Below are 19,556 nucleotides of genomic sequence, written 5' to 3'. Positions count from 1 at the left end.
GACTCCAGCCCCCACCTGAGCCTCGGGGGCCTCCTGGTCTGGCTGGCAGGGCGTCTCTGGGGCTGCAGGGAGGAAAGAGGCTCCTGGGGAGAGCAGGGACCCCCTTCAGCCCCCTCCAGACAGGGAGAAGCTCCCCTGGGGGTCGAGGGGGATCCTTTCCTCTCCAGCCGATCGCAGTGATCTGGGATCTCTAGGGGGAAAAAACACCTCCAGATTAAAGGGCGTTTTTGAAGGTGCAGCTGCCCCTCTTCCCACCCCAACATAAGCCGCCTTCCACCAAAGCCCCCAATTGCAGGCTGCCCTCTGCAGGGACCCCTTCTTAGGGCGGCTCTTCCCTGCCAGACCCTCTTGCAGCGGCGGGGGGGGCGGGTTGAACCCTTCGCCCTTCCCATCAGGCTGGGCATGGAGAGAAGCAGAGGCGGGCAAGAGGCAGGGGGGCGTTGAGGCCTGACGGGAGCGGGAGTGGATGATGGGCCGCAAAGGAGCGTCTGGGCTCGAGAAAGGGCCAACGCCGAGGGAGACCGGGTGGTTCATGTGCTCTGTAGTCCGCGTCATCTATGCCTGACTGATCGAGGCGCAGCGCAAGGGTTAAGGCCAGAGAGCTGCGAGGTCCTAGAGCGGAAAGGAATGCCTACTTCCGGCCTTCCTTGGAAAAGAGCCTCACAGGTGGAATCGTCTCTCCATCCAGAAGCTACGGGCAACGTTCACTCGCGCATGCGCCTTCTTCCTCTGAAACTGCTGCTCCCGGCTTTCTGCGCCCGACGCTGCGCGGCTTCCCGGGCGGGAAGGAAGGGGCGTCTCCGCGGGGGGGGGGTGGGCGATGGGAATCGGCTCTGCTCTGCCCCCTGCGGGGAGGCGGGGCCAGGATTGGGCTCTCCCCTTTCCCCGCCTTGAACTGCTCGGGTGGGGACCCTGGAGCGATGGTGGGACTTTGTGCGCAGGCAGGGCCGGGTCTTTTTGGGGGGGTCCTAGAGGCTGCTGGGGGGGAACCAAAGGGCCTTTGGGTTCCCCCTTGGGCGGGGGGGAGGAGTGTGGAAGGCGGTGGGAAAAGGGCCTGGGTGCCCTCCCCGTGGGAAAGGAGCGGCGGATTTTCCCACGCCTGGCAAGATTCCACCCTGGGGGAGGGGAGAAATCCTGGGATGTATAGAATATATACTGTCTGTATAGACTCTATAGCAGGGTGTCCAACCTGGGACTTAAGACATTGTGGCTTCATCCCAGAGTTCCTCAGCCAGCTTTGCTGGCTGAGGAACTCTGGGAGTGAAGTCCACAAGTCTTAAAATTCAAGGTTGGACACCCTGCTCTATAGGATGGGTAGAATGTCTGTTGCAGGTTGGACTTCTCTCTCTCTCTCTCTCTCTCTCACACACACACACACACACACACACACACTTGTGACTGTATGATTTTAACTTTGTTAGTTGTATCCTAATGATTTTTTGACTGTTTCCTAAGTATGATTTGATTGCTTATTGTTTCCTATGACTATCATTAAGTGTTGTACCTGATGATTCTTGATGAATGTATCTTTTCTTTTATGGACACTGAGAGCATTTGCACCAAGACAGATTCCTTGTGTGTCCAATCACACTTGGCCAATGAAGCATTCATACACACACACTCACCCACACTCACCCACACACCCTTACCACAAATTGAGCAGTCCAACTTTAATGCTAACCAACCTAGCTGGGCTGCCCAGCGGCCTCCCTCTTCTGCCTCTGCAGGGACCCCAAAGGTGGTTTGCCCAGCCATCGCCCCAATGGGAAGAGGGGGAAAGGAGTTGCCCAACCACAGCCAGGACCCCCAACCCTCCTGGGCATAAAGAGGGGACTTGTGGGGGGAGGAGAAACTTTCAGCCCTTGAATTGTAAGGAAGCAGAGATGGAAAAGGGGCTTCTTGGGGGCTCCATTTTCCCTTCTTTTCCCCAGGGGAGCAAACTTTGCTGGGAAGGGATCCAGGCAGCCCTGATCTTTAAGGAGGAGAGAAGTTCAAAGTTCTCAAATTGTTCAATGAAACTTTTTGCCTGAAGCCAAGTTCTCCAGCAGGGAAAGTTTCCATCCAGGGGAGAAGAGAGAAGCTGCCACAGACTCCCTGTCTCTGCCCAGAGCAGAGCCGAAACTTTGATCATAATTCTCCCTCTCAGGAGGGATCCCTGGATAAGTCAGCTGGTTCTTGCACTCAGAGTTTGTTGGGCCTTTCTCTGCAGGGAAATGAAAGGGAAATAATCCCTATGTGGTTCATAATGACAGGGGCAGAGATTGAATTAAATCCATCATCTGGAATGGAGAGGTTTGGGAGCTTCATTCTTGAAATTGGCCCCAGAGGGAATACACGGCACCTGTGGATGAAGACAAAAAGAAGTGTGACATTTGTTGGCATCGTGGTTAAAGAGACAATCCCGGGAGACAGTTAATGTCTGAGCATGTCACAGGTGTGAAATGGAAGCAACATTTTCTTTATTTTGAAAACAGATGCTCAGTGACACCTTCACAAAGGGGTTGATGTAATAGTGTGGCCAGATTCCAAGAATAAAATGAACTTTAATGAAAAACTAGTTATCAGAACTTTGCATAGTTGAAAAAAATCACACCCAAAAACAAACACATGCACAGAGAGGGAGAAGTCAGAGACAACCAAGTGAAAAGAGATGGAGAAATCAAGGCAGCCTCTCACCCCATGTGGGGAAGGGAGGGAGGGAAGGGGAGCTCAGGAGCTTCATGTTGCAGATGGAAAACAGACATGCAAAATCCTCTTTCAACCTCCTTCTTTGAGACCCGGGGGTGCAGAAACCCATATCCCATGTTCCCCTGCCTCCCTTTCTTTTGTTTTAATATTTTTTTTATTTTTATATTTTTAAAAAACATCTCTTAGTGAAGAGCGTGGTTCCAGGTTTTTACATTTCAATACAAAATGACCATAGTTACATATTCATCTTTCGTGTTCAATTTCATATCGTATTATTACTTATTCCATTTTCCTTTAAATATTCTCAAATATTCTTATATTCATTACACTTATCCAATTCCAATTCATATCATAACTTATTTCATTTTTCTTTAAATATTCTCATATCTTGTTTTACAGTATTATCTAAGGTTCTTATTTCATTTCTATATTCAGTACATATATTTACTTTTATCTGTCACATTTGCAATTTCATCACATACTATTATTCCATTCATTGTTCAATAGGTTCCATCCTAATTCTAATAATCCAGATGTCCCCTTTAATTGTCAATTCGAGCTTGCCACCCTTTTGCCTTATACACTCCCCCAATTTAATCCCTTTAAATCATTATAAAGTTTTACCATAGTATAGTCATTTTTTAATTATCACATTCTATATTAATAACTAACTACTACATATCACACATGTATTTATGTATGTGTGTGTCAGATTCCGCATGGTATTTTTTTTTCTCAATTACATTCTAAATCATCTATTTCAAAAATATTTATTCAATTAATTTTAGAAACTGATAATAGTCTTTCCATTACAATTCTCATCTCATTTTAACTTTATTCACTGCTTTATTAAATATAAATTAATATTCTTAACAGTAAATTCCCATTTCCATATCTATTTCAATTAAATCTATGTCTGGTTTAACAATAATCCTTAAAAGAAAAATATCAGTTCCATTCTTTTCCATTTTTAAATCTATGTTCTTATATATCACGACACGTTACCTTGCAGAATCCCCCCTTCCTGTTCTTCTTCTACCCATTGTCTCTCATTCTCCTGACTATATAATTTTTTTCATTGTTGTTTGCTTTCTACTTCCCATCATTTTCTGGTCCTTTCTCTTAATTCCCCTTTTTTCCTTTATAATTTCTCTCCATTTCTTATTCCAATTATTTATTTTATCCCCCTCCCTCTCTTGATTTCTCCTCTGTAATTCCCTCTTCTGCTGTTTCCTTTTCCTTTGTTTAATTTTCCAAACAATTCCCCCCTTTAATTATCTCATCAAACCTCACATTTTTAACTTTAATTCTTTTTTCTTGTTTTAATGTTGTTCCACTTGTTCTTTAGGGCTGGTTTCCTCTTTATTTCACTCCTCCCCTCTGTTTCTCTTTGTTCTTCTTTAATCTGCATTACCATTTCTAATTTTTGTAGTATAATGCTGTACATTTCCAAGCTTTCTTTCATCATTTCCTTCCTATTTTGTTGTTCCAATTTTATTTCCACACACATTTCTCCCATTTTGTACACTACTTCTTCTTTTATTTTCCTTTCTTTAATATTTATGTCCAATCCAATTGTCTAGTAGTTTATTGCAACCAGCGTCCCTTATATTAAATTTCAACAGTCAGTGTCCATAAATCTTTGTTTCCAGCTTCCTTCTGTTGATTTCTTTTCCAACTTTTTCACCAAATAATCCCAGGGCAATTTCTTCATGTATCTTTTTTCCCTTGTAATATTCTAGTATTTCACTTTTCAGGGTTTTTATTTTATTATAATGGAATTCCTTTTGTTTCCTTTCAAATTCCAATTTTAAAAAGACCAAGCACTTTTCAAAGAGTCACTGAAATTTTCCCTTTGCCATTAAGTGGCGGGCTCAGTTCTGTTTCCACGTTCCACCCTTTCTTTTCCCTTTTTCCCTTTTTAAACTTTCATTAATTTCATTAATTCCAGTTATTAGCTATTCTTTCTTTTTAACACGTTCAACTTCAGCGTTTAATTATGCCTATTTAGTGCCAAAATCCAAATAGTTCCCCTGCCTCTTTTTCCGAGGTAGAGGCCAGGCAAGTCCTGGGAAGAGGGAAGCCCAAGTCCCATGTTCCACTGCCACTTTTTTTCATACATGGGGCACTCAGGGGAAAGCAAAGCCCAGATCCATAGAGAGGGCTAGGAAAGAGGAAGGGATTTGAGGGAGGCCCCCATTTCTGGGAAGAGACTAACCTGGTTTATGAGTCCCTGGTTGAATGCTGGGGGACTTTCTCCAGCCTCACTTGGGCTCCGTGTCTTTCCAGGAGAGGCTCCTGTCAGGAAGAAGCCAAGCAGGGCCGGGTCTTCAGAGGGGATCTGGGGTTACCTGGGAGGGAGAGTGGGAGAGGGAGGGAGGGAGACACAGAGAAAGAAACAAAACATAGATTGAGCAACCTGTGAGTTAGCCAAGTCTTGGTGCAGGGCTTTAACTCCTCACCTCAGGGAAAAGGTAGACATGCATTTTCCAAACTTGGAACTTGAAGATGAAGGGACTTTAATTCCCAGAATTCCCTGCCCAGCATGAGAAGTCCATGCATTATTGGGTGGGGAACTCTGGGAGTTGAAGTCCATTCCTCTTCAAGTTTGAAAAACACTCATGCAGACCAACCTCTCTCCACGCTTGCCTCCATTTTGAGAAACAACAGAGACCCCTGAAGAGACCCTCAGTCATTGGCCGGCTTGCAGAATGCAGAAAACGTGGTTTCTTATGGCCATCAGAAGTGAAACATGCCACCGTGAATTGGACTGACCCTCAATATCCCCTAAAGACCCGGATCCTGGTTTGGGATCCATCCCAGCTAGTTCTGAGGCCGCCCTGGAGCCAAGCCTGGGACGCACTGTGAATCTGGCCCCTTCCTGGCCCTTCAGGCTCAGGCAGAGTCGCCCAAGCTCCCGGATCCTGATTGAGGCTCTCCGGCCGCAAACCTCCTCCCTCTCCTCCTCCTCCGTGGCCGCTGCTCTCTGGCTGGGACCCCTGAGCCCCCTGGCTCCTCCCTGGGGGACGGAAGAGCCTCTGCTGGGGCCTCCCTTTGGGGCCTCTGCTAAGGGCACGGCTGGGGCTGAGGACGATGGGGGCTGGAGTCCAGGCCTTTGGGAGGCCCGCATGGGTACCCACTCGATCCGGGCAGGACAGAGATCCACCCAGAGGACCTGGAAAAACCCCTGGGAAGCAGCCCCTCCCTCCTTCCTTCCTCCCAACGCCTGGCAGGAGGGAGAGAGAGAGAGAGAGGAGCCGACCCAGAGAGGGTCACAGCCACGTTCTCCCTTTTTCTCAGTCTTGGGATTCGCCCCCAGCCTTTCTGCCCTGGGGAGCAGCAGCCCCAGTATCTTCAGGCCTGGCCTCACTGGGAATACTGGAAACCAGCATCCAGAACCATGTCTGTGGCTCCAAGCAGGAGAAAGAGCATCAAAGTCACCAGTTGATCCTCTGAACACCCAAATCTCTATCCAGGTTTGTCCAGACATTGGGGGGGATCACTGACCCCCCCCACCCCTAAAGCTGCCTCTCTGTCCCATTCCCATTGTCCCAACTTTTTTCCCTGAATGCCAAACTCTGATCCGGTTCACACATTCCGCCAACCCCGTTCGCTCAGCCGTAGTTTACTCCAAGTGTTGCAGCTGCTGAAAACCCCCAAGGAGACAGAAACGGATCCTAGGAAAAGCTCCCCATCCTGTGTGCAGACAGGCTGAGTTGACCCTCCCCACTAGGTGAGTCCACACAACGCCCTTAACCCAGGTTGATGGAAGAGAACTGCAATGTCGGCAATAGGTGCCAGGCCAAAACACATAAACCAGATGGTGGCATAGCGTGACGACCTGCTTCCCGCATGAACACAGGACGGGGGAAGGTTCCCACCTGCCAGAATGCATGAAATGGAGTCAACCTATTTCAAAACTCCGTCCATATTTTCAGGGGCTCCAAGGACGAGACCCCGCCCCTTAGAGGCTCCTTTGTGGGAAGGGAAGGGAGAAGGAAGCCGCTTTGAGACTGGTTCCCTCTAAAGCCCACCTCCTCTGCACCCCCAGGAAAGACTCACGACCGGCTGTGGGCAAAGCCCGGTTGAGATGCACCCAGCTTGCTAAAACTGCTGCAGAAATGCCTGGAAACACCTGGATGCCCCCAGCAACAGCTGGGAACTTGTCCCACTCAAGGCAGCCCAGGAAAGAGGGTTCCTTCCTTCCCAAAGCAGGTGAAAGAGGACTCAAACTCCCATGAGGCTCAAAGGAGTTGGGCTCACTCAGCTCAATGGATCTGAGCCCCTGAAGCCACCTGGAGGGACCTTCACCCAACCCCCTTGCAGGGACTCTGCCTGGGGTCCTGCAACGGGGACTGAGGGGCCCCACCAGTGCTGGGCTTGGCTGGAGGGCCAGGTCCAATCCTGAGCCCCCAAAAGGCACCGGAAGCCCCGTGAATCTCCCAAGAGACTCTCCTCCGGCCTCGGCCCTTCCTTCTGGCCTGGACCAAGCTGGGTCGGCTTCACACAACCCCTGACCCCTGCGGGAACAGCAGCCCCACCTGCCAGGTGCAAAGCTGGCACACCAGACTCGGATCCTGGCAAGAGATGCAACCTGGGGACCCTCACCCCATTCACTCCCCACCTGCCCTGGGCCCCCATGGGGCAGATCCCCCCACCTGCCCTGCAAGGCCCGAGGGAGCCCTCTCCACGGGGCCCCCACTTCCCAAGGCAGGAGGAGGAAGAAGCCCCTGGCTGTCCCGGGGAAATTGGCAGCAGGGCCCAGGCTGACCTCCCTCCCCTGGACCCCACCAGCCCCACCTGGCCTGCAGGTGCCCAGGGCTCACCTTGGAGCTCCACCTGTCCCCCACCTGTGATGCCAGAGCCGCTCTCCCAGCCAATCCCAAGGAAGGCTCCTCCCTCAGAGGTGGGCTTTTTGATAGCACCTGAGCTGCCCAGACCAGATGGGAGGGGCTCCCTGCCTCCCTCTCCCCTGCCCCCTCCCTCCCTGCCCTCACTGGGAGGGGGCAGACCACTGCAGACCCCCTGGCCCTGCAGGACCCCTGCGTGCCCCCTCCTCACAGCACAGTCCCCTGCCAAACCCTCTCCGAATCCAGCCCTTTGGAGGCTGCTTGACCGTGAGGAGGAAGCCAGGCCCAGAGAGGCCCCTCAGCCTCAGCCAGATGGGTGGGAAGGTGGTCCGGAAGCCCCCAGGGAGGCCGGCCCAGAGATCTTGGCCAGGCTGCTCAGAAGCCATTGCCATTGCCTCTTTCCCAGGGCTCCGAGAGAGCAGCTGGCCCAGAGCCTCCTAGCTGGCTTGGCTCCCCAGGCAGGACTGGAACTCAGCCCCCCCCCCCCGGATTGAAGCCCCAGCCACCCAACTGACTCTGGTGGGATCCACATGACCCTCTGAACCCGGTCTCTTCCCCAGTGGCCGCATTCACATTTGCACCTCTGTTGAAAGGCTGTCAAAATGCCTTTCTTCTGAGGATTCGATTTTCCCGCTGGGAGAGCTCCGGCGCAAGGATACGGACAACTGCTTGAAAGCCGGATCTTTTTATTTTTCAGGAAGGCGAGAGATAGCAAGAAGTCTGCATTCCTGGGCTAGCTACCTTCGAATGGTAAGTCCCTGATTTTTATAGACTTTTCTCCTTTTGTGTGAGTGCTTGTGTTTGTATTTCTTAATGTTTTAAATCCTGTCAGGGGTTGTCTTTCTTCCCGCCAGAGGGTAAACTCCGTGGGGTGCGGAAGGCAAACTTTGTGGGGTGGTTTGATTGTTTTATCGGTTTCGTCCTAATCTTTTTTAGCTTAATGGTTTCTTATATTTGTTTTGTGGCAATCTCCTGTCTGTCTCCTTTGTGATATATTTTGTGCCTTTTGTCTGTTTGTTTTGCTGATTTGGCATGTCTTGTGTTTGTAAGGGTTTTCTTTTCTTTCTTTCCCTACTTTTCTTAATTATTTGGGCTTTTGTCTAAGGGGCTTCTTTAATACCTTTTATTTGATTCCTTTTCCTATGCAAGTTTGTTTTATGGCTGGCCTGATGTTCCCTTTGGGCTTTTCCTGCTTGGGTGACACCACTGTCCTCGTGAAGTTCCCTTTCCACACCTCTTAACCATGGTTTGTTTCCCAAGGTTGAACCATTTGGCCGAGTAGTCAGTGGATGATGGGAACTCGGAAGAAGATGAATTCCTGGAAGAGAAGCTGATCAAGAGGAGATACACAGGCAGGCCTCGACTCCCAACCATTCATTTAGTGACCGATCCAAGTTACAACCGCACTGAGAAATGGAACTTAGGACCATTTTTCACAATTAATGACATTTGCAGCATCAAATGCAGAGATCAGAATTCAGGTGCTTGGCCACAGTTTCATGTTTATAATGGCACCAACATCCCAGGGCCATTGTGATCCCCTTTACAACCTTCTGACAAGCAAAGTCAATGGGGAAGCCACATTCACTTAATGACCGGGTTCCTAACTTATCAACTGCAATGATTCATTTAATGACTGTGGCAAGAAAGGCCATCAAATGGGGCAAAACTCACTTGATGGATGTCTCACTTAACAACAGAAATGTTGGGCTCAGTTGTGGTCATAAGTTGAGGACTACCTGTATTGGGGACCCTTTTCTTCTGGCGAGGACCCCATTCACACAACATGCTTGACCAGGCCGGGGTCCTCGCAGCCCCCTGAGAGAAGCCAGAGGTCCACATGGAGCCTCCTCAAGGCCGGTGAGAAACCCTGGATGACCATAGCCCCCTCCTCCCTCCTCTGGGGTCTCCTGGGACAAACCCAGAAGTTGGGGTGGGCTTCCTCCCCTCTGGGCCTCACCTGGCTTCGGTCAGACATGGCTGGGAACCTCCTGGAGGAGAAGAGAGTCTCATTGCACATCAACCTGGCCCTGAAAAGCCACAGCTTGAACCCGGAGCCACCCAGGATCTGGTCTGCAGGCCCTGAGAGCAGAATCTGAGGGAGGTTCAGGGGGAGAACTTCCAAGCGGTGGACCTGGGATACGGGCCTTCCTCTGCTCCTCCCTGCCAGGGTGGGCCTGCCTGTCCCTTCAGTTCCCCCTCCCACTCAGCCCCCCGGTTCCCCTTCTGGGCCAAGAAGTCCATATTAATGTCTCCCCCAGTGAAGAAACATCCTCCCTGAACAACGGATGCCAATAAACCAGGAACAAAGGAGTTCCAACAGCACCTTTTTTGGGATAGAAAGTCTCAGCCCCAGAAATTGGGAAGGTCAGAGTGGTCCATCCACCCCCAAATAGAAGATCCCCACAACAGAGGAAGAGCCACCAGATCTCCAGAAATCCTGTCGCTAGAAATCAGGTTGCACCATCCACCACACTGTGGGCATCACTGCCATCTTTGTAGGGTTTCCCTGTGATAAGATGGGTGGCCAGTAAATTGGATCGATGGATGGATGGATGGATAGATAGATATTTAGATAGATAGATGATAGATAGATAGATAGATAGATAGATAGATAGATAGATAGATAGATAGATAGATAGATAGATAGATGATAGATAGATGATACTTAGAGATAGATAAATAAAGATAGATCTGGCTGGATAAATAGATATAGAGATATAGAGATAGATAGATAGATGGATGGATAGATAGATAGATAGATAGATAGATAGATAGATAGATAGATAGATAGATAGATAGATAGATAGATAGATAGATAGATAGATAGATAGATGATACTTAGTGATAGATAAATAAAGATAGATCTGGCTGGATAAATAGATATAGAGATATAGAGATAGATAGATAGATAGATAGATAGATAGATAGATAGATAGATAGATAGATAGATAGATAGATAGATAGATAGATAGATGATAGATAGACAGACAGATAGGGATGGATGGGTAGATATAGATAGATGATATAGACAGGAGGTGTCATCTCTTTTATTCATGCTGTGTGGGCGTTTTTCTATCTCTATGGCTTCTCTGATTATTCTGCTGCTGTGGTGTTCAGTTTTGGCGATAGTTCTGGTATTTTTAAGGTCAATCTCATGTCCTGTGGCTTTGAGGTGTTGGACCAGGGAAGAGGTTGGTTCTTCTTTTTGATTGAGTTCTTATGTTCTTCAACGCGTGCACTTATTCTTCTGTTAGTTTGTCCAATGTATGTGGTGAGGCAGGCAGTGCAGGGGATTTCATATACTCCTTGGTTTTCTAACTCGATTTTGTCTTTAGGGTTTCTTAGGATGGTGGATATTTTTCTGTTTGTGCAGAATGCTGTTTTAATGTTGTGTTTTTGGAGGATCTTGCTGATTTTGTCTGTAGTGCCTTTTATATATGGGAGGAGGGCTTTGCCGTTCTCTTGTTCTCTGTCTTGGATTTTGGTTGGGGTTTCTTTTTGGATTAGGTGGGTGATCTTCTTTCTTTGAAATCCATTGGCTGTTAGTACGTTGGTGAGAGTGTTTAGTTCGGTTTTTAGGTGTTGTTCATCAGCTAAGCATTTTGTTCTGGAGATGAGTGTCTCAGCTACGGAATTGATCTGTGCTGGGTGGTGGTGTGAGAGTGCGTGTAGATAGCGGTTTGTATGTGTTTTCTTTGGTAGATGGTGTGTCCTAGGGAGCCATTGGGTTTTTTGTATACCAAGACATCTAGGAAGGGAAGTTGATTGTTAGCTTCTGTTTCCATGGTGAATTGTATTTTGGGGTGTAGGCTGTTGAGGTGTGTGAGGAAGTTGTTCAGTTTTTCTTTCCCGTGTGGCCAGATTATGAAGGTGTCATCTACGTATCTGAGCCAGAGTTTGGGTTTGTGATCATATTTTTCTAGAGCTTGTGTTTCAAAGTGTTCCATGTAGAGGTTTGCGATGACAGGTGAGAGGGGTGATCCCATGGGTGCTCCTTCTATTTGTTTGTATTTTTGTCCATTGTAGGTGAAGTATGTATTGGATAGACAGTGGTTGGTCAGATCTAGGATGTGCTTGGGGGGGTTGTATTTGTTTTGGATGGCTGTCAAGGCTTCTTTTATTGGCACTTGGGTGAAGAGGGATATGACATCGAAGCTAACTAGTAGGTCGCTGGGTTGTAAGTTTTGTTTCTTTATGATCTCGATGAACTGGAATGAGTTTCTTACATGTGAGTTGATGGATTCTGCATAGGGCTGCAGTTGTTTGGCGAGGAATTTGGCTAGGTTTTGTAGAGGTGAGCCTATGGAGCTGACTATTGGTCTAAGTGGAGTTCCTTCTTTGTGTATCTTGGGGAGACCATAAAGCTTAGGGCATCTGGATGATTTCTCTCTGGGTATGATTCTTTGCTGGATTTCTTCACTGATGGGGGAGGCTTTTATTTTGGATCTGGTGGTTTTTTCTAGGTAGGTGGTGGGGTCTGTCTTTAGGGGTTTGTATGTGGGGTCTAGGAGTAGGTTGGTTAACTTGGTTTGGTAGTCAGATGTGTTCATAACCACTGTTGCGTTGCCCTTGTCTGCTGGTAGGATTATTATGCTGGTGTCTTCTTTCAGGTTACGTAGTGCAGTTTGTTCTTCTTTGGATAAGTTGCTTTTGGGTGGTTTGCTAGTGCAGAGGATGTTGGTGATTTCGAGTCTGATTCTATTAGCCTCATCAGGGTTGGTTTTGGTCAGGCTGGTTTCAACTCCGCATATGATGGTTTCTGTGGGGATGTGTTTGGGAGCAACAGCAAAGTTGAATCCTTTTGAAAGGACCTTGGTTTCGCTTCGTGAGGATCTTGTCTGAGATGTTGTGCACTGTTTGTTTCATGTGTGGCTGTGAGGGGGGAGTTGGTTTCTGGCATTGTTGTAGTTTTCTGAGTTTGTTGGTGTGTGTGTCTGTCTTGAGGGTGGTCTGTGTTTCGCTCTCCAGACAGCGAGTTGTTTGGATTTGTCCCAAAGTAAGGGGTGAATCTTGTTGCTGAGTCTGAGGTGAAGTGTAAGAAGATCTTTGTTGATTTGGTCTAGGAGAAATCTTTTGTGTGAAGTTCATTTCTAATTAGGGCCAATTCTGTTCTTTTTAGGATGCGTTTGGTGGCTGCTGTGTTGGTGTGGAATTTCAATTGGAAGCTTGTGGGAATTAAATTTTGATCTCGGCAGTTGCATAGGAATGCGAGGTCACATAAAATGGAAGCTCTTTGGACTTCAAGTTTTTCATAAGTCCTGGTCAGATGGTGGGTTTCCTCCCGTAGAGGTGCAATATTTGTTTTCTGAGGTTCTCGCGGTATTTGTATGTGGATCTTTGGTTATTCGGGTTCTCTCCCGCGTAAGATTCAAAGTATCTAGGCAACGTTTCGGCGAGGTCCCACTCGCCATCTTCAGGCTGGTGCTTTCGGCTTAGTGCCAGTGCAAGCAGTGTGTGACCGGAGCTGCCATCTCTCTATATATACAAGTGGTGGGGGATGGTGTGCTGGGCTGGTTGGCTGTGCTGCAGCCTCTTGATTGGTTGATGGAGTTGATGTTGGTATAATGGGCTGTGTAATGGCCTTTTGTTGTAGAGATATCCTGGATCTTGTGCTGTCATCTCCTGGGTCGTTAGCCTCTTGTGTTTTAACGGCTTGGGTAATGGGTTGTGTGATGGGCTTGTGAGTTCTTTTGTTTTGGTATCCTGGGTCTTGCGTTGTAATCTCCTGGGTCGTTTGTGTTTTGATCTCTTTTCGATTAGCCTCCTGTGTAGTAACAGCTTGGGTAATGGGTTGTGTGATGACCTTGTGAGATTTATTGCTGTGGTATCCTTGGTCTTGTGCTGTGATATCCTGGGTCATTTGCTGTGTTGTGACTTCTTGAGTTCTTGAGGTGTAATTTCTTGAGTTTTCTGATGTGATGTCCTGAGCGGGTGGCTGTGATGTAGCATTTTGGGTTTAATATGGCTTTGAGTTTGGGGTCTGGGTCTGTGTTCGTTTGGCTTCGAGTTCGTGGTCGTGCCACATCTTCATGGTGGGGGTCAGTTCGCTTCATGTATGGTTCAGAGGAGTTTGAAGTGGGTAGTGATGCAGCTGCAGTGCGGCTTCTGGTCTGTGGTCGTGTCTCATCTTCTGTGTGGGTGTGAGTCTGATTTTTACGTGGACGTGTGGTGGTGGCATCTTGTGTGGCCCTCATGGGTGTGGGTCTGGTGTCATTTATCATGTTGGGTACTCGTCTGTTCATGAGGGTGGGTTTCCAAATGGCTGGTAAGCGGGAGGTGTCATCTCTTTTATTCATGCTGTGTGGGCGTTTTTCTATCTCTATGGCTTCTCTGATTATTCTGCTGCTGTGGTGTTCAGTTTTGGCGATAGTTCTGGTATTTTTAAGGTCAATCTCATGTCCTGTGGCTTTGAGGTGTTGGACCAGGGAAGAGGTTGGTTCTTCTTTTTTGATTGAGTTCTTATGTTCTTCAACGCGTGCACTTATTCTTCTGTTAGTTTGTCCAATGTATGTGGTGAGGCAGGCAGTGCAGGGGATTTCATATACTCCTTGGTTTTCTAACTCGATTTTGTCTTTAGGGTTTCTTAGGATGGTGGATATTTTTCTGTTTGTGCAGAATGCTGTTTTAATGTTGTGTTTTTGGAGGATCTTGCTGATTTTGTCTGTAGTGCCTTTTATATATGGGAGGAGGGCTTTGCCGTTCTCTTGTTCTCTGTCTTGGATTTTGGTTGGGGTTTCTTTTTGGATTAGGTGGGTGATCTTCTTTCTTTGAAATCCATTGGCTGTTAGTACGTTGGTGAGAGTGTTTAGTTCGGTTTTTAGGTGTTGTTCATCAGCTAAGCATCATCAACTCCATCAACCAATCAAGAGGCTGCAGCACAGCCAACCAGCCCAGCACACCATCCCCCACCACTTGTATATATAGAGAGATGGCAGCTCCGGTCACACACTGCTTGCACTGGCACTAAGCCGAAAGCACCAGCCTGAAGATGGCGAGTGGGACCTCGCCGAAACGTTGCCTAGATACTTTGAATCTTACGCGGGAGAGAACCCGAATAACCAAAGATCCACATACAAATACCCGAGAACCTCAGAAAACATTATATATATATATATATATATATATATATATATATATATATATATATATATATATATATATATTTTACAATCTTAACCCATAATCATCACAACCTTCTTTGTGTTTGATTGAACCTTGGGCCTTCGTAAATTGATCAGCTATATTGTTTTCAGACATACAATATTCCAGTCTTATCAAATTACTTTGTACAGATTGCCTTACATTTAGATATCTAAGATCCGTATGCTTAGTTCTCGTTTTCACAGCAATATTTGTAGCCATTCGCATGGCTGCTTGATTGTCCTCATATACTACAATGGAATCATTTACATTTATTCCCATATCCATTAACAATTGTTTATAAAGAATCAAATCAGTACACAACAAAGATAGACATGAAAATTCTGCTTCCATTGTAGACATACCTATGTGTTGCTGTCTAATTGACCTCCAACCAATCAGTGCCTTTCCTAACAGTATAGCTGTACCTGAAGTTGATTTCCTAGTGTTTATGTCTGTTGCAAAACTTGCATCAGCATATGCACTTAAAATCAGATCATCTTTTGGCTCCAAATACAATGCATAGTGCATTGTCCTTTTAAGATATCTTAAGATACGCTTTGTCGCTTGCCAGTGTCGTTCAGTGGGTTCAGCGTTGAATCTTGCCAATTGATTAACGCTATAGGCAATATCTGGCCTTGACCAATTACTAATGTACGATAGACTACCAATTAGCGATTGATAGATAGTTTTATCAAACTTTGGACTTTGAGCATCAGTGTGGCCAAATTCTGACTCATTGGAGTTTTAGCCGTTTACAAAGTTCCATCTTGTATGTTTTTAGTAATTGATAAATCTTATCCTCTTGAGATATCTTATAGCCACCTTTGGTTTTATTTATGGTTAATCCTAGATACTGTTTTATCTCTCCTAATTGCTTTAATTTTTATCCTCTTACCTAATAATGATATTATTTCAGTAGCTTCATTATTAGTTTTTGTGATTAAGGCAATATCATTTTGTAATTAAGAATAATAATAATAATGATACTATTCCATTAGTCTCTCTCTTAAATAAACATGGATCAGCTAAACCTGCTTTAAACCCTATATTGTTTAACTCCTTAACAATATATTGGTTCCATTAGTAACCAGATTGTTTTAATCCATAGAGACTCTTTTTAAGTTTCCAACAGTCATTATTTGTTTTATTATCCTGAATACCTACTGGTTTCTTTAAATATATTGTGTGCTGCAATGGTGCATGCAGATAGGCAGTTTCTACATCTAAATGATTTATAATATAATTCTTCTTAGCTGCCCACACTAAAGCTGCTCTCAAGGTTATTGCCTTTAAATTTGGTGCAAATACTTCATCATAATCACATGCAGTTTGATTAAATCCTTGAGCTACCAACCTAGCCTTATGGGTAACAGTCCCATTTTTACCTGTTTTTAATTTAAATATCCATTTACAGCCAATGGACTTTTCACCTGGAGGTAATTTAACATTTTCATAAACTTCCATTTGTTTCAATGAATTTAATTCTTTCTCCATTGCTTTATGCCAATTTTCTTGTTCCTTTGCAGGATACATTCTAAGTTCTTCAACAGTAGTTGGAACTTTACTAACTTGGCAAACTACACTTGCTTGGTACCTGTCAGGTGGTCTGGTTTCACGTGTTGATCGTCTAGGTATTACAGGGCTTACAGGTGGACTTTCATGTACTACCTGTTCCTGTTTATCTATTTCTTCCTGTTCACCTATTTCTTCCTCTTCTGGTCCTATGTGCTCTTCCTGTACTTCCTCTTTAATTGTACTCTTCTTATTACTGATATGTGTTTTGGTCTTTTGTAGGTTTCTATGATTACATCCTTACTTGAATCTTGCTCCAGTTTTTCCCATCCTACATGTTCAAGGAATTGTGCACTAGCACTACAGTAAACTCTAGGTGTACCTTTTTCCCAGAATCTGTATGATTTGTGATTAGATTCATAACCTACAAAGAATAACTTTTTAGCCCTATGCTGCCCCTTATGTCTTAGTTGTGTAGGAATGTGCACCCATGCTGGGGCTCCAAATGTGTGCATGTAGCTTAGGTCAGGTTTTCTACCATGGCACCGTGTGAATGGTAATTCACCTGTTGTTGAGTTAACAACATTATTCAATATATGATTACCACACATTATTGCTTCTCCCCACAAAGTTTCAGGTAATCCTGAATCCGACAACATAGTACGAGCCATTGCCTGTATTGTTTGGCCTCGTCTTTCTATAAAGGAATTTTGTTGTGGCCTATATGGTGCAGACTTTTTATGTTCAACACCTGCCATCTTCAGTCTATTTTGGAATTTCTTATTTATAAATTCCATACCATTATCAGTTACAAGAGTTACTAGTTTTCTTTTAGTTTTTCTTTCAGCAAACTTCAACCAATTAAAGAAATTCTGATATGTTTCCGTTTTACTCTTCATTAAATAATAGAAACCCTATCTGGAGTAATGATCCATTATGCTTAATATATAATGAGCACCTCCCACACTTGGTTTTTTAGGACCTATAATATCAGCAAATACAACTTCTAGAGGTTCCTTAGTCTTAAATCCATTTATTCTATTTGCTGGTATTACCTTGCTTTTTCTTGACTGCAAGCATTGCAGTGCAAATACTTACTGCAAGGCTTCAGTTTTATACCTTCAGACAGTTCAACCGTTTGCTTGAGCATTTTAAAATTTATATGCCCTAAACGTCTGTGTAAAAATGTATGCATTCATCATGAGGTTTAATGTTATTATACACTGTGTTAACTACCTCTGATGGATTATCATTTAACACATATAATTCACCTTTTAAAGTTGCAGTCACTTTTTTACCTTCCTTTTCTATTATGCAGTTTTCTCCCTAAAGGTAACTACATAACCTAGTTTAATCAAAACTCTAACTGAAAGCAAATTAAACTTAAGTTGTGGTACATATAACATTTTAACATTTTCTTTTATGCAAGAACAATGTGCAATACCTTCACCTTTTGCTTTCATTTTCCAGCCATTAGCTAACGATATCTGCTGTGAACTCGTGGACATCTTAACAAATCTTTTCTTATCTTTCGTTATGCAGTGCGATGCTCCACTATCTACAACCCATAAATTATTATTCACAGTTTCGCTTGCTATACATGGCTAACTCTAAGCATTTTTCATCCTTTTGATGCCTTTTAGCATTCTGGCTGGCGTTGTGCTTTTCCTTTCTTGCAGAATCTAGCCAAATGTCCTTTTCCTCCACAATTAAAACATTTTCTAATTGTATAGGCTGTCGAGATTCTTTATCTTCTTCTGGTTCCTTCTGAGTTGATCCCTTTCAAGCCTTCTCCTGGCTTCTTCAATTAATCTGCCAGTAATGTCAGTTAATGTGAGGTTATCTTTTGGCAGTACTTCCAGTGAATTTACATAGTCATCATAGCTCTCATCTAACGAAGACAAAATTATATAAACCTGATGCAGTTCTGTGAAGATAAGTTCTTTTTCATGCAGTTCCTGAAAAATCCTCTTCGTAGTGTTTATATGAGTCAACATGTCTCCATTCTTTTGAAGATGTGTTCTGAACAGCCTCCATGTAAGATTTATATGTGCTCCTACACTGTCTCGAACATAAATGTTCTTTAAATTCTCCCAACATTTCGCAGCTGTTTCTTCTCCACGAATATGGACAAGCTGCTGGTCACAGAGTTTCAGTCCTATTATACATAGAACTTGCTCATTTTTCAGTTTATATTCATTTATTTTCTGGGCATAATTCTCATCTTCCGGATCCCAATCATCTACCTCTGGTGGGTTTTGAATTATACTCCACAAACCTTCTCTGTGTAGAAGTAGACTGCATTTCATAGACCATGAAACATAGTTTGTTCCATCCAGTTTGGATATTAGAGACAAACTTGGTAAATTGACTTGTGCCATTTTTCTTTGGATATTAAACTATAATAAACTAATAAAACACAGCTGTTGGTTTACAGTATTGTGTAACTACACTAACTCTCAATTTATATAAGCCTGTTGTATCCTGGTTAGTCTGACTGTGCAGCCTGGGCCCATACCAGTGTTAGGGATATACCCTAGCAGAATGTGCACAGCAGTCAGGCAGTCAGGCGAATATGAGAGAAAGCATTTTTTAGTTTACACACTCAGTAAAAACGGATACACTGTCTTAGTTGAATAGTTTATTCCATTAAGAGTTTAGCAGGGTCAAACAGTCTAAATATCATTCACTAGTGTTCAGTCAGTTCAGTCCGGAGATTGTTCAATTGAAAAAAATCCAGTGTCAGAAAAAAGGTCAGTTAACTTACAATGTCAATCCATAAATCAGTCCAGTAAATATCTTCTCACAGTAGATTAGATATGCAGCATTCAATACTCTTTCCTCCTTCGACGTCAGCAACAGGGAACACGCAGAACAATCAACCATCAATCCAGTAGCAATCCAGGTTCTCTAGCTCCCTCTAATGGCAGTTTCTCAACCACACCCAAATTATATCATTTAGAGTTTAAAGTGAAAAACACATTTAAACTTTGCTATCATGGTTTATATATTATTTACCCAAACAACGTTAGGTAACTATGGTTATTCCTAACTATGGTTGTTAAATACCCATTTTAGTCCAAACCCCTAGAAAACCACAATACCGGCATTTGCAGTAGTCAAGATAAGTAGCAGACTGGTCATGCCATGCTTGCATCAAACTCTGCAGACTTTATCTTGGGAGTCTTCATCACTCAAGTTTGAAGTAAGACATTTTTGTGTAAGAGGGAACTTTTGGGCCCCAGAAGAAAGCATCTCTCCATCACTGCTTCTTTGGGGCATCTCTTTCCTCTGGCATGAAAAGTCTGGGCTTCTGGCCCAGCTCCTAAAAAGAGAAAATTAAAATAGCTGTTCACCTCC

General features: G+C 44.7%; 1 protein-coding gene and 1 long non-coding RNA gene across 28 annotated transcripts in view; one reads left to right on the top strand and one right to left on the bottom strand.

Annotated features, from left to right (window-relative positions):
• The first annotated feature begins 515 nt into the window (after positions 1-515).
• Positions 516-19,556, top strand: part of LOC148129243 (vomeronasal type-2 receptor 1-like) — a 45,999-nt gene continuing 26,958 nt past the window's right edge. For 3 of the 27 annotated variants that reach the window (XR_015746113.1, XR_015746112.1, XM_087948270.1), the window contains exons 1-4: positions 1,613-2,434; positions 5,989-6,164; positions 6,740-6,903; positions 8,236-8,288. Coding sequence is in view for 1 of the 27 variants with exons in the window: in XM_087948270.1 (XP_087804396.1) it covers positions 6,810-6,903; positions 8,236-8,288 (147 nt within the window). In the remaining 26 variants the exon portion in view is untranslated. Of the gene's footprint in view, positions 703-829; positions 952-1,612; positions 2,435-5,988; positions 6,165-6,739; positions 6,904-8,235; positions 8,289-8,798; positions 9,020-19,556 lie in introns of those variants that run through there. The other 24 variants (XM_087948264.1, XM_087948260.1, XM_087948243.1 and 21 more) reach the window with 19 other exon arrangements.
• Positions 1,068-1,383, bottom strand: LOC148129245 (uncharacterized). The gene is made up of 2 exons (XR_015746117.1): positions 1,298-1,383; positions 1,068-1,155 (listed from the first exon to the last, which is right to left on the bottom strand). It is a non-coding gene; the product is annotated as an uncharacterized LOC148129245 (long non-coding RNA).

The sequence above is a fragment of the Notechis scutatus genome, chromosome Z, assembly GCF_049901735.1.
Source record: "Notechis scutatus isolate UNSWTSFEM ecotype Mainland chromosome Z, rNotScu1.2, whole genome shotgun sequence".
Lineage (NCBI taxonomy): Eukaryota > Metazoa > Chordata > Lepidosauria > Squamata > Elapidae > Notechis > Notechis scutatus.
Note: the sequence above shows the minus strand (reverse complement) of the source record. Positions and strands in the feature narration are given on the sequence as shown.